Source organism: Danio rerio, chromosome 17, assembly GCF_052040795.2.
Source record: "Danio rerio strain M-AB ecotype USA chromosome 17, GRCz13ab, whole genome shotgun sequence".
NCBI classification, from domain to species: domain Eukaryota; kingdom Metazoa; phylum Chordata; class Actinopteri; order Cypriniformes; family Danionidae; genus Danio; species Danio rerio.
In genome coordinates this window covers 58,555,028-58,570,925 of record NC_141037.1, presented here as the reverse complement: position 1 = coordinate 58,570,925, position 15,898 = coordinate 58,555,028, and the positions used below count along the sequence as shown (strand labels likewise).

Genomic DNA, 15,898 nt, shown 5'->3' with positions numbered 1-15,898 from the left:
AATCTTTTGCATACATTATTTTTTTATATTAAATGCAAAACAAATATTTACATACACAAATGTCTCAAGTCTTTTTTGTGTATTCCAGTCTTTCTGGCTCAATTTGACTCTCTTGTTTCCTCTCATTCATTCATTCATTCATTTTATTTTCAGCTTAATCTCTTTATAAATCAGGGGTCACCACAGTGGAATGAACCGCGACTTATCAAGTATATGTTTTACGCAGCGGATGCCCTTCCAGCTGCAACCCAGAACACCCATACACACTCATACCCAGAGGAAACCAACGCCAACACGGGGAGAACATGCAAACTCCACACAGAAACGCCAACTGACCCAGCCGGGACTCAAACCCGCGACCTTCTTGCTGTGAGTCCACAGTGCTGATCACTGAGCCACCGTGTCACCCATATCATATCATAATATAATGTGTGTTTGTACAGTATGTGTGTGTGTGTGTGTGTGTGTGTGTGTGTGTCTGTGTGTGTGTTTGTATGTCGGTGATTTTGTGTCTGTGCTTATGTGTGTGTTTGTATGTGTGCGTTTGTGCAAGTGTGTGTGTGTGTGCAGGAATAACACATGCATGTTTAATGACTTTCTCTGAGTTCCAGCACTAGAGCAGGATCACATTTACAACTGTTGCTAAGACACACACACACACACTCACACACACACTTCACACACACAACAGACCTCAATTTACACACGTAGACACTTCACACACACAGCAGATCTATATATGACGCAGCGCACTGTCACAGCCTGCAGAAGATGAAGACTATAGACAGCAGTGTTCACAGTCTGTCTCTGGATTCCCTCAGTCTGACCGAGAATGAACATCACCACGACATGCATCTGGAGGATGAAGACGACACAGAGTCTTTGGGAGATCAGATGGACCGCTTTCCAGGACCTGCTTTCAGGAAAACAACAACAGGTCAGTGCATACACTGGACACAAACCAGGATGCCCTCCAAAAAGAGTAGGGGTGTGTCCCCGCCCGGAAACCAGGCCAACGTGCCTACTGGCTTCTGTCCATCATGACGTCTGTATAATTGGCTTCATCACTTGATCTCTTCTCCACCAGTAAGATGTCCTCATTCAGGGACCACTGAATTGGGTTTACAGTGAGACTCAGAGGGAGTATAGTCTCAGGTCTCTCAGAGGGATCTTTGGATGTGTGTTTGGGAAAGAGCATCGGCCTTAACATTGTTTGTCCCTGGACAACAGGCAATGGAGGAATTATAAGACTTCTTTAAGAAATTAAAGAAGTGGGTTCACCTGATCTGCCTGGGATCCAGCTACTTTGTGTCTCTGAGATACTCATAAAGTTATGAGCACAAGGAAAGGGGAACGAGCCTGACTAGCCAGTGCCTCAGTTCTTCCAGTTCAAACCTGAGGGGCAGTAACTCTCTGATGTCAGAATTCTGCTCTGGCAGGGGTCATTTATAGATCTATTACAGATGGGGAATGTTTTTCCTGAGTTTGTCCTCTATATGCATTACTTTATTACATTATGTAAATCAGATGAAAGATGCGCTTGTGTTTTCTCCAGTATCAGAGGTGAAGCTGATCAGGAAGGATTTGTCGACTGAAGAACTGTACCTGCAGGCCTGTAAACTGGTGGGAGTCATTCCTGTCAGATACTTCATCAGGAACCTGGGCTGTGCCACCATTAACCTCAACCACCACGGCCTCGGTCCACTGGGAGGAAAAGCCCTGGCCATCGCTCTAGTGGTGAGACTCATGCAGCACCATCTACAGGCTATATTATACTATACTATACTATACTATACTATACTATACTATACTATACTATACTATACTATACTATACTATACTATACTATACTATACTACACTAAATTACACTAAATTACACTAAATTACACTATACTAAATTACACTATACTATACTAAATTATAATAGACTAAACAATATCAGATTGTAGTAAACTATACTATATTATATTATACCAGCCTATACTATAGAAAACTACACCAGACTTAACTATACTAGAATACACTATACTACACCAGACCTTACTATACTATACTGTACTATCCTTTCCTATACTATACTATACTATACTATACTGTACTATACTACACTACACTATATTATACTATACTACACTATCCTAAATTATGCCATACTTTACTAGACTACACTACACTAGACTAAAAGGTACTAGAATGAAGTAAACTATACTATATTTTATTATATTATACCAGACTATACTATAGAAAACTATACCATAGTATACTAGACAACACTATACAACACCATACTATACACAATAATATACTATACTATAATACACTACACTACACTACACTACACAACACTATACTATACTATACTATGTTACACTATACTATTTTACACTATACTACACTATACCATACTATACTTTGCTATACTATACTATTTTACACTATACTACACTATACTTTGCTATACTATACTATACTATACTATACTATACTATACTATACTATACTATCTTACACTATACTACACTATACCATACTATACTTTGCTATACTATACTATTTTACACTATACTACACTATGCTTTGCTATACTATACTATACTATACTATACTATACTATACTATACTATTTTACACTATACTACTCTATACTTTGCTATACTATACTTTACTTTACTATACAAGACTAGACTATAATATGCTATGCTATGCTATGCTATACTATACTAGACCATACTATTATATACCGGACTAAATTGTATTCTCAGCATTACTCCAGTTTTCAGAGTCTATTGATCCTTTAGAAATCATTATAACATGATGACTTGATGATCAAGAAATGAAGAAATGTGATCATTATTTTGTTCTCTTCATACAAAATATTCTGGAAATGTATAAAAATATTAAATTCTTTGTTGATTGAAGACACCTGTAGTAAATAAAAATGTAATTTCTTAATATTATTGTTAATAAAATCACAGTTTCAACAAAAATACAAAGAAACACAATTTTACATTTGAATGTTTCAGCACATTTGACATTTTACCACAGATGCATGTAAAAAGCAGCTGCTTTAATGGTAATAAAGCTGTACTGTATGATCATCACTCATCAGTGTGTGTGTCGGTGCGCAGACAGACATGCACACCACCACTCTGGAGCTGGCTGACAACTGTCTGCGGGCTGAAGGAGCAACACACCTGATGGAGATGCTGAGGGCCAACTTTACCATCCACAACCTGGTGAGCTTCATTTCTATTGCTAAAATTAGGGTTAGCGCTGTCGTCTCACAGCAAGAAGGTCGCTGGTTCCAGGAGGCATGTCTGTGCGCTGTTCTCGCCATGATAATGTTGGTGTTCGTAACAAACTGTATTAAATGCTGTACTATACTCTAGCTTTTACTACAATATACTGTGGTGTATTGTTGTATGATATAGCCTATACTTTTGTGCTGGGTTATTTGTTTATATCATAGTAGTTGTCGTGTTTCTATAGCAACTGTAGAATCATCACAACATTTCACTTACTGTAGTTGTTGTGTTTCCATAGCAACTGTAGAATCACCACAACAGATCAATTACTTTAGTTGTTGTGTTTCCATAGCAACTGTAGAGTCACCACAACAGATCAATTACTATAGTTGTTGTGTTACCATAGCAACTGTAGAATCACCACAATAGATGAGTTAATATAGTTGCTGTGTTACTATAGCAACTGTAGAATTACCACAATGGCACAATTACTGTAGTTACCATAGTAACTATAGAATCACCTCAACAGATTATTCCAAGAAATTGACTATAGTATGGAGGAAATAACTTTAGTATTACTCTGGCATCCTCCACAGTCAAATATATGCAGTGTAGGTGAACTGGAGAAACTAAACTTCAGTAAACTATATTTAATAAGTCTAAAAGAAGAATAAAAAATAGTTAAATTCAGAAAGAAATAGTGGAAAGTATAAAGGAGATTTAAGCCACTAATTTTTGTGTATAAATAAAAAAAAATGCATTTGATATAAGTACATTATCAACGTATTCACAAAATAAAATCTTGAGAATTGCAGAAGTATTGGCCAGATTAAGTTTAAAAGCATAAGAATTTAATTCAACCTGAAATGTATGTTACTCCTCTATAAAGGATTCTTTCATAAAGCCACAAAACAGCAAGTCACATAAACATCAGCATAATTAAAAGTGGATTAATTACCAGTATAGATGTGCAAAATTTAATAAGGAATCTACTTTGTCTGTCCACTAGAGGGAGGCAGAGCGTAGACCTGTGACGTCCTTCTGAAAAGAAGGGTAGTAGTCTACCGAAAGTAAATACTGTGGTGATTTTGAACCATACTAAAGTGTATTTTACTGTATATATTATAATATTTACAACTCTGTTAATGAATACTGCAGCATAGTGTAGTATTAACTAGGAAACTGTTAAACTTGAATAAATATAGTAGTATACTTCAGCTTTTACTACAGTAAACAGTGGTGGAGTGTAATTTAATAAACTGTAATGTACTGTAATTGTAGAAACATACAATAATAGGTCATTTGTTTACATTACTGTAGTTGTTGTGTTACCATAGAAACTGTAGAATCACCACAACAGATCAATTACTGTAGTTGTTGTGTTATCATAGCAACTGTAGAATCACAACAACATATCAGTTACTATAGTTGTTGTGTTACCATAGCAACTGTAGAATCACCACAACAGATCTAGTTGTTGTGTTACCATAGCAACTGTAGAATCAACACAATATATCAGTTACTATAGTTGTTGTGTTCCTATAGCAACTGTAGAATCACCACAACAGATCAATTACTATAGTTGTTTTGTTACCGTAGCAACTGTAGAATCACCACAGCAGATCAGTTACTAAAGTTGTTTTGTTACCATAGCAACTGTAGAATCACCACAACAGATCAGTTACTATAGTTGTTGTGTTACCATAGCAACTGTAGAATCACCACAACATTATTTCATGTGCTGTGTGTGTGTGTGTTTGTGTGTGTGTTTTCAGGATCTCTCCGACAATCAGCTTCAGTCTGCCGGAGCGGAGAGCGTGGCTAAAATGCTGCTGGAAAACATCTCCATTAAATCCCTCAAACTGTCAGGTACTTCACGCATGTGACCATCATCCCACATGATGAGGAGCTAAAGCTGATTCAGACTGACACACAAACACAACGCTTGTGTTCACAGGGAATAAGTTCACTGAAGATGATGCCAAATGGTTTGCAGATGCTCTCTCGGTAAGTCAAAGGGTTAGTTCAGCCAAAAATGAAACTCAACCACATGTCATCCAGCAGACTGCAGTCGCACATGCACTGAAAACTGTTTGGCCACACTGTGGATTAAAGCTATGATACTTTAAATAATGTTAGGTTTCTTACTTGGAACGATCGTTAAACTTCACAAGACCTCAGCGTGTCATCAGGAGTCGTGAATATTGATTGGGACTCAATTCTGTGTGTTTGTTTTTAATCTAATAAGCCTGTCACCATTCACTGCCATTATATGCAGCAACAAACACCACAGATTCAGCTCAAAATCGGCTTGAATGTTCTGCTGAAGGAAAAAGAGTCAACTCTTGGGTGACCTGTGGGTGAGTAAATCAACAGGAGATTTTCATTGTTGAGTGAACTAACCCTTTAAAGTCTGCTCCATGTTCCCTTGTGTCCACAAGTGCCGAGAATAAATAAACATCTCTCTGATTTTCAAGAGATGAAGGATCTGATTTTGTTTCTTCAGAGCAACTACAGGGTGAAGGAGCTGGATTTAAGCCACAACGAGTTCAGCGGCAGAGGTGGAGAACATCTGGGCCAGATGATCGGTGAATAAAATAAACAGTGAGAATCAATCTTAGCAACACACAGACCAAAATCACAGTAATGAAATGTTTGTTCATGCAGCAAATAACGATGGTTTAGAAGTTCTTGATCTGAGCTGGAATCACCTGCGCATGAAAGGAGCCGTCGCTTTCTGTGCGGGACTGAAGGTGAAGACACCATAAATAATAATAATACAGTATATTTTATCAAATACTTGTAGCATTATTATAGTTTGTACAATTTACTAGCATTGATAGTTTTTTGCTGTGTTTGCAGGTGAACACGACTCTGAAACACCTGGATCTGTCGTGGAATGGCTTTGGAAATGAAGGTGCTCTGGCTCTGGGTGAAGCGTTGAAGTTCAACAACACACTGCAGCACCTGGACCTCAATAACAACCGCATCACTGATGAAGGAGCCGGCATGCTGAGCAAAGGTCTGGAGGCCAACGACACACTGCGAGTGCTGCAGGTCAGCCTCTGACCACTGACTAACACACTGAGAAAACATGGGGCCTGTTCCATAAATGTGGCTAATCAAACTCTGGATTACAAGATTTGTGTTGAGTTTACAAAACCAGAACAAGGAACGAGTGTCCTTGTTGTCACTTTGCTCAAAGTTTATTGTTTGAATCTTGGTTGGTTATCTCTTAACCAGAACATAACCTGATCATAACCAAAACATAACCAGTACATGGATGAGTGTCTTTATTGTCACTTTGCTCAAAGTTGATTGATGGAATCTCTGTTAGTCATCTCTAAACCTGAACATAACCAAAACATAACCCGAACTTAACCAGTACATGGATGAGTGTCTTTATTGTAACTTTGCTCACAGTTGATTGATAGAATCTTGGTTAGTTATCTCTAAACCAGAATATAACCTGAACATAACCTGAACATAACCTGAACATAACCTGAACATAAGCAGAACATGAATGAGTGTCTTTATTGTCACTTTGCTCACAGTTGATTGATAGAATCTTGGTTAGTTATCTCTAAACCTGAACATAACCAGAACATAACCTGAACATAAACAGAACATGGATGAATGTCTTTATTGTCACTTTTCTCAAAGTTGATTGATGGAATCTCGGTTAAATATCTCTAAACCAGAACATAACTCAAACATAACCAGAACATAACCTAAATATAACCTGAACATAGACAAGTTTCTTTATTTTCACTTTGCTCAAAGTTGGTTGATGGAATCTCAGTTAGATATCTCTAAACCAGAACATAATCTGAACACAACTAAGACAACCTGAACATAACCAGAACATGGACCAATGTCTTTATTAACTGTTCTCAAAGTTGATTGGTGGAATTTCAGTTATTGATCTTTAAACCAGAAAATAAGCTGAACATAACCTGAATATAACCTGAACATAAACAGAACATAACCTGAACATGACCAGAACATGGGGGTACGTTTGCTCACAGTTGATTGGTGGAATCTATTTTATTGATCTTTAAACTAGAACATAACCAGAAAATAACCTAATTATAACCCGAACATAACTTGAACATAACCAGAACATAGCCTGAACATAACCATAACATAGGGGAACATTTGCTCACAGTGGATTGATAAAATCTCAGTTAGTAATCTCTAAACCAGAACATAACCTGAATATAACCTAAACATACCCAGAACATAGCCTGAGCAAAACCAGAACATGGGGGAACATTTGCTTATGGATGATTGATGAAATCCCAGTTTGTGATCTTTAAACCAGAACATAAACTGAAAATAACTTGAACATAACCAGAACATAGCCTGAACAAAACTAAAACATAGGGGAACATTTACTCACAGTTGATGGATGAAATCTCAGTTAGTGATTACTAAACCAGAACACAACCTGAACATCACTACAACATAAACAGAACATAACCTTAACATAACATGCCTTAGAGCGGGTTAGCTGCGCACCATAAGATAGTGACAAAGAAGAATTAAACCCAAGTTGGCATCATGGTACAAAAAGAGACAGGATTATTGCTAACTAAACTCAAGTTTAACTGGATAACCAGCTAATTCGGCTTCATGGACCAGCCCCCCGCTCTCATTACCATTTCATGATTACCATCAGTTACAGAGCATAAGCCGAACATATGTTTTGGTTTAGAGATCCCTAACTGAGATTACCTCAATCAACCATGAAACTATCAAAATCACAATAAAGACACTCGTCCATGTTCTGGTTATGTTCAGGTTATGTTCATGCTATGTTCAAGTCATCTTGAGGTTATGTTCTGGTATAGAGATCCCTAATAAAGATTACACCAATCAACTGTAGGCAAAATGACAATAAAGACGTTTCTCCATGTTCTGGGTAAGTTCAGGATATGTTCAGGGTTTAGATTTCACTAATTGATATTCTACTATAGAGATCACTGGTCATCTTTAAACCTTCTGTACCATCGGTGTTTATTTTAGACACCAGCGACTCTACATGATACATTGAGCAACTCCAACTTGAGTTGAATATGTGCGATACACTGAAACTTGTTCTCCTCCAGCTGGCGTATAACTCACTGACGGTGGAAGGAGCTCTCACTTTAATCAACACGATCAAAAACACACCAAAATCCGCCATCGAGGACATCAACATTTGTGTGAGTAATGTGATAAACACTCTGCTTTCGCTTGATGAGGCTTGAATAAGCAGTGTGCTGTGTACTGAAATCTGCCAGTGAGTATTTGTGTTCTACTGCAGAATGTGCTGGTGAACGAGAACTTCGTGCAGCTCCTGGATCTGACCTGTCAGGAGCGTCCCAGTCTGGAGGTGCAGTATGGAGGCGTCGGAGGTTTCATCGCTAAGAAGCCTCGAAAACGCATCGACCCCATGAAGATCATCCAGGTGCACAGACTGCACTCACAGCTACTAACACTAGCTGTGTTTCCATCCAAATATGCGAACTAGATTTATCGCTAGAACTATAACTAGCAAATTAAGCTGTGTTTTCATCCAGGTGAGGGGTTTGGGGCGCTAGACGTAGATATAACTGAGGGCGCGGGTGGTGAGGGTATTGTCGCGGACGCTGCCCTCCCTATTCTGCCGTCCTAGATGCGGATATAACTGAGGGCGCGAGAGGTGACAGTAGTATCGGGGACGCCGCTCTCTCTATTCTGCCGTCCTAGACGCGGAGATAACTGAGGGCGCGAGAGGTGACAGTAGTATCGGGGACGCCGCTCTCTCTATTCTGCTGCCCTATACGCGGATATAACTGAGGGCGCGAGAGGTGACAGTAGTATCGGGGACGCCGCTCTCTCTATTCTGCCGTCCTAGACGCGGATATAACTGAGGGCGCGAGAGGTGACAGTAGTATCGGGGACGCCGCTCTCTCTATTCTGCTGCCCTAGACGCGGATATAACTGAGGGCGCGAGAGGTGACAGTAGTATCGGGGATGCCTCTCTCTATTCTGCTATACTAGACGCGGATATAACTGAGGGCGCGAGAGGTGACAGTAGTATCGGGGATGCCTCTCTCTATTCTGCTATACTAGACGCGGATATAACTGAGGGCGTGAGAGGTGACAGTAGTATCGGGGACGCCGCTCTCTCTATTCTGCTGCCCTAGACGCGGATATAACTGAGGGCGCGAGAGGTGACAGTAGTATCGGGGACGGCGCTCTCTCTATTCTGCTGCCCTAGACGCGGATATAACTGAGGGTGCGAGAGGTGACAGTAGTATCGGGGACGCCGCTCTCTCTATTCTGCTGCCCTAGACGCGCATATAACTGAGGGCGCGAGAGGTGACAGTAGTATCGGGGACGCCGCTCTCTCTATTCTGCCGTCCTAGACGCGGATATAACTGAGGGCGCGAGAGGTGACAGTAGTATCGGGGACGCCGCTCTCTCTATTCTGCTGCCCTAGACGCGGATATAACTGAGGGCGCGAGAGGTGACAGTAGTATCGGGGACGGCGCTCTCTCTATTCTGCTGCCCTAGACGCGGATATAACTGAGGGTGCGAGAGGTGACAGTAGTATCGGGGACGCCGCTCTCTCTATTCTGCTGCCCTAGACGCGGATATAACTGAGGGCGCGAGAGGTGACAGTAGTATCGGGGACGCCGCTCTCTCTATTCTGCTGCCCTAGACGCGGATATAACTGAGGGTGCGAGAGGTGACAGTAGTATCGGGGACGTCGCTCTCTCTATTCTGCTATACTAGACGCGGATATAACTGAGGGCGCGAGAGGTGACAGTAGTATCGGGGACGTCGCTCTCTCTATTCTGCTGCCCTAGACGCGGATATAACTGAGGGCGCGAGAGGTGACAGTAGTATCGGGGACGCCGCTCTCTCTATTCTGCTGCCCTAGACGTGGATATAACTGAGGGCGTGAGAGGTGACAGTAGTATCGGGGACGCCGCTCTCTCTATTCTGCTGCCCTAGACGCGGATATAACTGAGGGCGCGAGAGGTGACAGTAGTATCGGGGACGCCGCTCTCTCTATTCTGCCGTCCTAGACGCGGAGATAACTGAGGGCGCGAGAGGTGAAGGTAGTATCGGGGACGCCGCTCTCTCTATTCTGCCGTCCTAGACGCGGAGATAACTGAGGGCGCGAGAGGTGACAGTAGTATCGGGGACGCCGCTCTCTCTATTCTGCTGCCCTAGACGCGGATATAACTGAGGGCGCGAGAGGTGACAGTAGTATCGGGGACGCCGCTCTCTCTATTCTGCTGCCCTAGACGCGGATATAACTAAGGGCGCGAGAGGTGAAAGTAGTATCGGGGACGCTGCTCTCTCTATTCTGCTGCCCTAGACGCGGATATAACTGAGGGCGCGAGAGGTGACAGTAGTATCTGGGACGCCGCTCTCTCTATTCTGCTGCCCTAGACGCGGATATAACTGAGGGCGCGAGAGGTGACAGTAGTATCGGGGACGGCACTCTTTCTATTCTGCTGCCCTAGACTCGGATATAACTGAGGGCGCGAGAGGTGACAGTAGTATCGGGGACGCCGCTCTCTCTATTCTGCTGCCCTAGGCGGCCACCTAGGTCGCCTCTATGGACGCGCTGGCCCTGAGCGCACAGCGTTTATTTGTCCCAAAAAAAATGTCAGAACTACTAATTCATCGGTTCATGGTGTTAATAGCACTTATGGACACTGTTAACATAGGGCTTTCGTTTGGTACAGTACAGTACTTGCATTTGTGGATGTATCGACGCATTGTGGAGCTTAACAAAGACTTCTTGACCAGAGTTCATTCGGTAAAAGTGTTTTCGTTGTTCGTGTTTTCTTATTAAATATAAAGTTTATCGTACTCAGTTGTGTGCATTCATTTTAATGCACATTTTCTAAATGGATGCACATCGTTGCATTTCCACTAAGCATTTTTTATGCGATTAATACAAAATGCAGATAAAAATAGGTGGATGGAACATGGCAGTCATTAAACAAACAAGCTGAAATGTGTCTTCTTGTAGGATTACCTCGATCAGAGAAAGCTCCGTCTGTGGGACTTCTTCAGGAACATCGACAAGGACGGGACGATGCGTGTTCCTGTGGTCGACTTCAGAAAAGCAGTTCAGGTATTAACCTGCATCCCAAAGGGGCTGTTTGCACCTGCTCACTGTGTCTGTTGTGTATTTTTTTCTGACTTTTTGACTATCTACAACTCCCGAGTTTAAACTTTTATAATGTTTTTTAATGTGAACACGGACTTGACGGACATGCTGTTATGTTTAAACACAGGAGTTAAGGAGTTGTTAAAAATGAGTAAATAATAATATTAATAATGTTCCCCTAAAGTAAAGTCATGACATAGAGATGCATTAACAGGTTCATGTTGGTCATGTTGCACTTTAATTAATCTTCTTTCTCATTGAGCGAGTTGCATTTAGCTCCAAATGGTGTTACTTGATACAATTATTAACAAACATGTACTAGCAAGGCAGGCATAATTGACACTGGAGCTCAAGTTAGTTCTTTATTAGCGCACGCATTAGTTCATAATAAAATAGCATTTAGTTTAATACATCATTACTTATGCACCGTTGTTGTAAGGTGTTTCCTGCATTTCTCTCTCTGTGGTGTTCAGCAATCCAGCATCCCGCTGGAGAGATTCCAGATCGAGGAGCTGATTCAGCGCCTGGACAGAGACCGGACGGGTGTGGTGGACTACAGGTGCGCTCGCTCACACGCCTCTATAATGAACACTGAGCTCTTCATCAGGACAGTCAACAATACAATCACACATGATCACCTGCAATGTTCTCAGAGCATCACAAGCTTCAACTCATAACTACAATGCTGTACGAAAGAGAAATACTCCTTAGCTTACTTCTGCTGACAAGTCTTGAAATTTCATTTGCTCGTTCACGTAACACGGACAATCCCATGATTATTTCACGTTTTGAGTCATTGCCACAGCCATATCACCCTGCAGCCCAAGAACAGTTACTCAGTGAAGCTGAGCAGGGCTGAGCCGGGTCAGTACCTGCATGGGAGACCTAGCAAAACTAGGTTGCAGCTGTAAGTGGTGTTAGTGAGGCCAGAAGGGGGCGCACAACCTGCGGAGTCCTAATGCCCCAGTAAAGTGAAGGGGACAATATACTGTCAGTGAGTAGTCAGTTCGGATGACCTGAGGTCCTGACTCTTGCATGGCGCATCTCGTAAAAAGCAGGGGTGTAACCAAATTCCCTCCAAATTCCCTATCATAGCCTCGCAATCCTCTCCATCCACCGAATTGGCTCTATCATTGTCTCTGCACTCCACCAATAGCTGGTGTGTGGTGAGCGCACTGGCGCTGTTGCCCTATGGCTGCACATTGTCCAAGTGGATGCTGCACTCTGGTGGTGGTGTGAAAATCCCCCCTCCAACCCTCCTAGATTGTGAAGCACTTAGGGTGCATGGCCATACACGATAAATGTGCTTTATTAATGCACACATTACATCAGGTGTTAAGTTGTTCATTCATCATGTTCAGCATGTACCAACCCGGGCTCATTGTGGAAACGTAGCCCAGCGGACGTTTCTGGAGACCGCAAAATACATCCCCGGAGGTACGTATTCCAACAGTTTTTATTTTTGCGAATCTGCGAGAGGCCGCTGTGCGCGCTTTTTCAAGTCTCGGATGCGTGAAAAGCCACCGGAGGCTGCTGTAGATCGGCCGTCCGTCCGACTGAGTGGCTGAACGACTAAACGATCGACTGGGCGGCCTATCAGCCGACCCAGCCACCCTCCTCCTCCTCTAAACCCATGCGACAATAAGCAAAAGCCGTCCAGAAAAAAAAGCAAAAGCCCTTGTCCGATTTTGACCCGCGTTTTTGGAACTCGCGCCGTCGCGAACTCGTTCGCTTTTATTTTTTTGGATTCTGTTTTTCATCTTACCTGATTTCTGGAACCGCTCTTCCCCGGACTCGATCCCGGTCGTCGTCGTGGCCGGCTCCTCCTCCCTCCGGGCCTCCGCTCCGCCGATGTAACCCTGCGAGCTAAGCGGACAAACTGGTTGAGGTGGGAAAGCCCTTCACACGGGGGCTACGTTACTAGAATGAGCTTGGGTTGGCATGTACAGAGAGGATTCAAACCCGAGGACTCAAGAAATTAATAGATCAAATCTTTTTCTGGCTCTAATAGTTCATGATTGGTTTATGTCCTTCACGTGATGAATGAACAACTCAAACCTGAGAGAAGACTGGAAAAAGGAGCTAATCTTCTCCCCTACCTGCACAATGTGCGCATGTACGAATCAATCGTTGCTCGACTCATTGTTCACGAGTCAAATTAAAGATGTGTTCAAAATGATTGAATCGTTGAAGAACGGCCCATCGCTATCACTCTGACAAAGCGGTTTGCTAGCATTGCTAAATTATTGCTGTGTTTGCCCACAGAGGCCTGGCAGACACTAGGAAGCAGATGATGCGGGACCACCGGCGGCAGCTGCGTAAGGTGGAGTCTCGGCAGAAGAAGGAGAAGCAGAAGAGCGAGCGGATCCTGAAGACCTTCGAGAGCGCGGTGGAGGCGGTGACGCCGCGCAGCTCCATGATCATCATCTCACCCAAAGAGGACTCCAGCGGCCCGCAGCCCTTCTCCGCCACGCCGCTCAGCTCTTGGCACCACATAATCATGTCCACCAGCAGCCGCTACTCCGACCACAACATGAGCAGTGAACACGTGCACCTCCCCATGATCGGGAATCCGCCGAGCTCGCCGGGAATGAGGTCATATTCGCAGCCAAACCTGTTTGCTAGTATGCCCAAAACGGTCTCCAGCAAGCCAGCCTCCGCGCAGGGCATCCACTCCACCTCCAACCCCAGCGTGGCCAGCAGTAAACTCAGCCCAATCGCCAACCTGACCCGCTCCAGGCCTGCTCTGCACACCGAGCCCAGCGGGAGAGCCAGAGCTAAAGGCAAGAAGAAGAAGAAGACCAAGAAAACTAAGGAGAAGATTTAACAATCTGTGATTCCCAGAAGGATTTTGAGCCGTTCTTCTTGAAGAATAGTAGCCAGGTCAGTCTAAAAAACACTCAAAAGTTCTCAATAATGTTTAGATCTTGTGACTTTGCAGGCCATGGGAGATGTTCAACTTCACTTTCATGTTCATTAGACCACTCTGTCTCCAGTCTTGCTGTGTGTGTTGGTGCATTATCATCCTGATACACAGCGCCGACTTCAGCATACAATGTTTGACCCATTGGGTCACATGGTCCTTCAGAATGGTTGGGTAGTCCTTGGCAGTGACGTGCCCATCTAGCACAAGTATTGGGCCTCCGGAAAGCCAAGATATTCAACCCAGACCATCACTGATCCCCCCATGCTTCACTCTGGGCATCAGCAGTAAGGGTGAGGCACTTCTTTGGGGCTTCTCCACACAGTAACTCTCCTGTATGTGGGAAAGACAGTGAAGGAGGACTCATCAAAGAACAATACATGTTTCACATTGTCCACAGCCCAAGATTTTCCCTGCTGGCACCATTGAAACTGGCATTTGGCATTGGCTGGAGTGAGCAAAGCTTTGGTTACAGCAGCCGGCCATGTATATTGACCCTGTGGAGCTCCAGATCAACAGTTCTGCTGGGAGCAGAAGAGTCGAGCTGCACATTTAACTCTGCAGTGATTTGGGCAGCTGTGCCTTTTTGTGTTTTGGATAAATCGGGGTAATCAGCCCAACATCCCTTTCAGATAGATTCCTCTTGTATCTACAGTTCCTCCTGTTCAATATGGTTCTACTTCTTGTGGTTTGCTGACATTACTCTGGATACCGTGGCTGGATAGACTTGCTGTCCTGGTCACAGATGCACCAGCAAGACGCAAACCAACAATCTGTCCTATTTTGAACTTTGATATGTCCTCATAATGTTGTGTGTCTTGCAATCTGTCATGCAAAACTATGCTATTACTCTGCTAATTAAAGCTTGTTTCAGTTTCATTGTCCAACCCCTGCATATTATTATTATTATTATTATATAAGAATAAATCTAAGATCAATATAAATGGGAATGTGGCTGTAGTTTTCTTCTATATCACTGGTTAAAAATACGTTGTAGAAAGTGAAAAACAAGTTTCTTAATCATTAATTAGGTAACAGTGGTTGACTGCTATTATGTTTCTTTACACCGTTACTTTTTGTGGGATCATTTGCGAAAGAGAGACAATTCAGTGATTACAGAGGGATGACTATTGATAAAGTGGGAATAGTAAAAGTCCTACAATTTTGCTTCATTAAAAATTATTTTTTTAAATCGTCATTAACGCTTCTGAAACACCAGTTTATTACAAGATATGCTAAAATATCACATTATGGTACCAAAACTAATGCATTAGGATACACAATATAGTATAATCTAATATATTTGTTTTAGTGTTATAGCCACGATCAATGAAAATGTTGCAGATTTACCCCATATATAGTTGAAATCAGAATTATTTGCCCCCCTGAATTATTAGCGCCCCTGTTTATTTTTTCCCCAATTTCTGTTTAATGGAGGGAAGATTGTTTCAGCACATTTCTAAGCATAATAGTTTTAAAAACCTATTTCTAATAACTGATCTATTCTATCTTAGCCATGACGACAGTAAATAATAGTTTACTTGATATTTTTCAAGACACTTCTATA

General features: G+C 42.5%; 1 protein-coding gene across 2 annotated transcripts; it reads left to right on the top strand.

Moving 5' to 3' along the window:
• The first annotated feature begins 651 nt into the window (after positions 1–651).
• On the top strand, positions 652–15,355 carry lrrc74a (leucine rich repeat containing 74A). Of its 2 annotated transcripts, XM_087291142.1 has the most exons (13): positions 652–937; positions 1,556–1,737; positions 3,131–3,238; positions 5,023–5,116; positions 5,205–5,254; positions 5,754–5,835; positions 5,915–6,000; positions 6,110–6,304; positions 8,359–8,454; positions 8,556–8,699; positions 11,268–11,372; positions 11,882–11,967; positions 13,674–15,355. In XM_087291142.1, exons 1-13 carry the CDS (start codon positions 772–774, stop codon positions 14,233–14,235), a joined length of 1,956 nt encoding a protein of 651 aa, XP_087147268.1. In that variant the 5' UTR covers positions 652–771; the 3' UTR covers positions 14,236–15,355. The 2 variants fall into 2 exon arrangements, with proteins under 2 accessions (XP_087147268.1, XP_087147270.1); XM_087291144.1 differs by lacking the exons at positions 652–937; positions 1,556–1,737; positions 3,131–3,238; positions 5,023–5,116; positions 5,205–5,254 and adding an exon at positions 5,526–5,607 and having other exon boundaries at positions 5,725–5,835; positions 13,674–15,275.
• The last annotated feature ends 543 nt before the right edge of the window (positions 15,356–15,898 follow it).

Bases quoted from the DNA above. Each gene is read 5' to 3' on its own strand.
- lrrc74a (XM_087291142.1), top strand. From the start codon at position 772: ATGAAGACTATAGACAGCAGTGTTCACAGTCTGTCTCTGGATTCCCTC. The intron at 5,836-5,914 runs GTGAATAAAATA...TTGTTCATGCAG, and splicing joins ACATCTGGGCCAGATGATCG to CAAATAACGATGGTTTAGAA. The intron at 11,373-11,881 runs GTATTAACCTGC...TGTGGTGTTCAG, and splicing joins ACTTCAGAAAAGCAGTTCAG to CAATCCAGCATCCCGCTGGA.